The sequence below is a fragment of the Pyxicephalus adspersus genome, chromosome 1, assembly GCF_032062135.1.
Source record: "Pyxicephalus adspersus chromosome 1, UCB_Pads_2.0, whole genome shotgun sequence".
NCBI lineage: Eukaryota > Metazoa > Chordata > Amphibia > Anura > Pyxicephalidae > Pyxicephalus > Pyxicephalus adspersus.
Genome location: NC_092858.1, coordinates 144,079,896 through 144,082,738, shown reverse-complemented (window position 1 = coordinate 144,082,738; position 2,843 = coordinate 144,079,896). Strand labels below are relative to the sequence as shown.

Sequence of the window (2,843 nt, the reverse complement as noted above, 5' to 3'; positions counted from 1 at the left end):
GGACACATCTTTCTCTTTTACTGCTGGATTACTCAAGGTCTTGCTGCTTTAGAGCTACATGGACCTGATAGGTGATTCCACTTGTCTGCATTAAACAATAACTAAAATTAGAATCTGTCTAAAAATCAAATTATAGGAGCCGCAATCTGTCTACAGATCATGTAAAAAAAAAATTCTTTCTTTACACTCCCCATAATGCACCATGCATGTGAATACAATGGGCCTGATGTATTAAAACTCTCCAACTCCGGAGAAGACAGACTACCATAGATGATCAAGCAAACTTGGAATGGATATGGTCCAGGGTTGAAAACATTTGGCAACTAATAGCAAATGATTTTAAGAAATGTATTATAGGTTTTCTGGATCACCCAGGTTCTCCCATGATAGTCTATATTTTCCACTCTTAAAGAGCTTTAATAAATCAGGTTAATGTAAGTGAAGGAGTTTTGATTAAAAAAAAATAGTTCAAATACCTTTAAATCTGTAAATCCTAAGCTACTGACTACCAACAACTCAATACTGAGTTAGGTTTATTTATGCAATAGTAGCCTTACATATGGGTTTTATCACTAACCAGGTATAAAATATATAACACTATAAACCAGACTTGCCTTTAGCAAACACATCAACCAAACAACTACTCCCACACGAAAAAAATATTATGCTGCTTATGTCTTGAACTTGTGCCTATACTTGAAGCATCCATTCTTTGTGTTGACATAAACTATTCATAAATAAGGTCCTGGTACAAACTAACATAGATAAAGGCTTGCCAGCTAATTTATTTGCTAAACTAAAGACAATTTCCAATCATTATGTTATGTGTTATGTGTCACTGCATGAACATGTTTAAAGAAGCCAACATGACACATGCCCTAAAATTTAGGGGAATAACAGGTCCCACTATTGTCTTTATTGTACTACTGTATTTTTACCACTTCTAAAACAAACCTTTTTCCTGACTCAAGACTCAAGAAAATATCTTCCTAAATAAAACTGTGATTCCTACATACAGGGCGCCTCGAGGGTGTTGGTGGTGGGGAGGGGGACAGTTTAAGGGGAACTTCTGTGTCAGGCCCCAATCAAAAGAGCTTGACTTTTGCAATGTTGAAACTTTAGGATGTGGGGAAGAGCGGACCAGGAAGTCCACTTTGTTTGGGTCCCAGAAATATTTGTTGGCAGCCCTGATTACAAACACATGTTTTTTTTGTTTTCTTTTCCTTTTAGTATAGTATCATTATCTTTAACTTAAAAAGTCCCAACTAGCTTATGCAGCACTTTATTGAATTCATAGTCATGACACTAATTGTCTTTCCAAGAAGCGCACAGTCTAATGTCCGTACCTTAGTCGAATGTCATTAAGACAGTCTGGGGCCAAATTTTAGGGGCGGAAGACAATTAATCCATTTGTATGTTTTTGGAATGTGGGAGAAAACCAGAGCACCCAGGGGAAATCCATTGGGCGAAAATGCAAACTACATACAGATAGTGTATGCAAACTAGTGTATACATTCATGTACTTCCAACATTCCATGCACTCCCTCAATTCCCTGGTCTAAAACATGCATGCAAACTACATTTAGTTATCAGTTGACTGGATGATTTAGTTAATTGTCTAGTGACAATCTAGAGGCGAAATGTCTTTGTTGGATGTCACTTTTTACTTTTAACCTACCACCAACACTCTTGCTTTTTGATGCATTTACACTTTACACAAAAATGTAACATCAAGCAAAAAAGGAGGGACATCCCAAACCTTGGGAAAAGCCTGATTATTAAGGACATTGATCCATGTGATGAAGTCCATGGAAACCTTTAGGGTATATACAGCTTACAACTATGTAAAGGACTCACAGGGCAACACATTTTGCAGTTTAATTTAAAACATTTTGTGTGTCCACTGAGAATGCATAATCTTTGTACCTGCTGAGTATCTCCTTCTGTGAATGGTAACTTTGTGGATACATGAAACATGATCTCCTTTTCTCTAAACACGGTGTATATGGACTCTGTCCCCGTCTGCCCATGTGCCACATCCAATCCTCCTCGAAACCTATAAAGTAAGGATAAATGTCTTACTAATTGAAAATGGAAAAGTGAAGTGACCCATAACAAAAACTCCATTTTATTATTTACTTAAGTCTAATCAGCAAAATACTTTTATTTTTATATACTTTATATGTATGTATGTATATTGCACCAACATATTACGTAGCACGTTACAAAGTCCATAGTCATATCATGAACTGTCTCTCAAAGAACGTTACAATCTAATGTTCCTACCATAGTCATATGTCCTTAACACAATCTAAGGCCAAATTTTAGGGGAAACCAATGAACCAAGCTGCATGTTTTCAGGATGTGGGGGGAAACTGGAGTATAGTAGGAAATGCACACAAACTCTTTGCAGATATTGTCCTGGCTGAGATTCAAACCAGGGAACTAGAGCTGCAAAGGTAAGAGTGTTAGCCACTGAACTATTTATGCACTCTTTGTTTGTCATTAGTTATCATACTAGAGCTATTGCTTCATATCTAACAGTGAAATGTAGGCTCTACTGTCCATTATGTCATGGATACATAAAGCATCAGTCATTTCTATTACAACTGTTTCAAAGGCCAAACATTAGCAGTTTGTGGTGGTGTAACTACAATATAATATACAATAGATCACATCACAGCAATTAAAGCAAACAAGAGAAAATCTTAGAATATGACAATAGCTGGTAATGTCAAAGTTTGTGATTGCTGCATACACTGCAACTTCCCTTTCAAAAGGACAAAAGGAGCACAGAGAATGGGCAATCAATTCTATCCACAGAAAATCCTTGAGAAAAAAAA

General features: G+C 36.5%; 1 protein-coding gene across 1 annotated transcript in view; it reads right to left on the bottom strand.

Annotated features, from left to right (window-relative positions):
• The window catches only part of RAP1GAP2 (RAP1 GTPase activating protein 2), a gene marked incomplete in the record, with an annotated part of 332,769 nt that overhangs the window by 38,982 nt on the left and 290,944 nt on the right, over positions 1 to 2,843 (bottom strand). Inside the window, 1 exon segment of the mRNA XM_072429866.1 lies at positions 1,927 to 2,056. Coding sequence (XP_072285967.1) covers positions 1,927 to 2,056 — 130 coding nt within the window.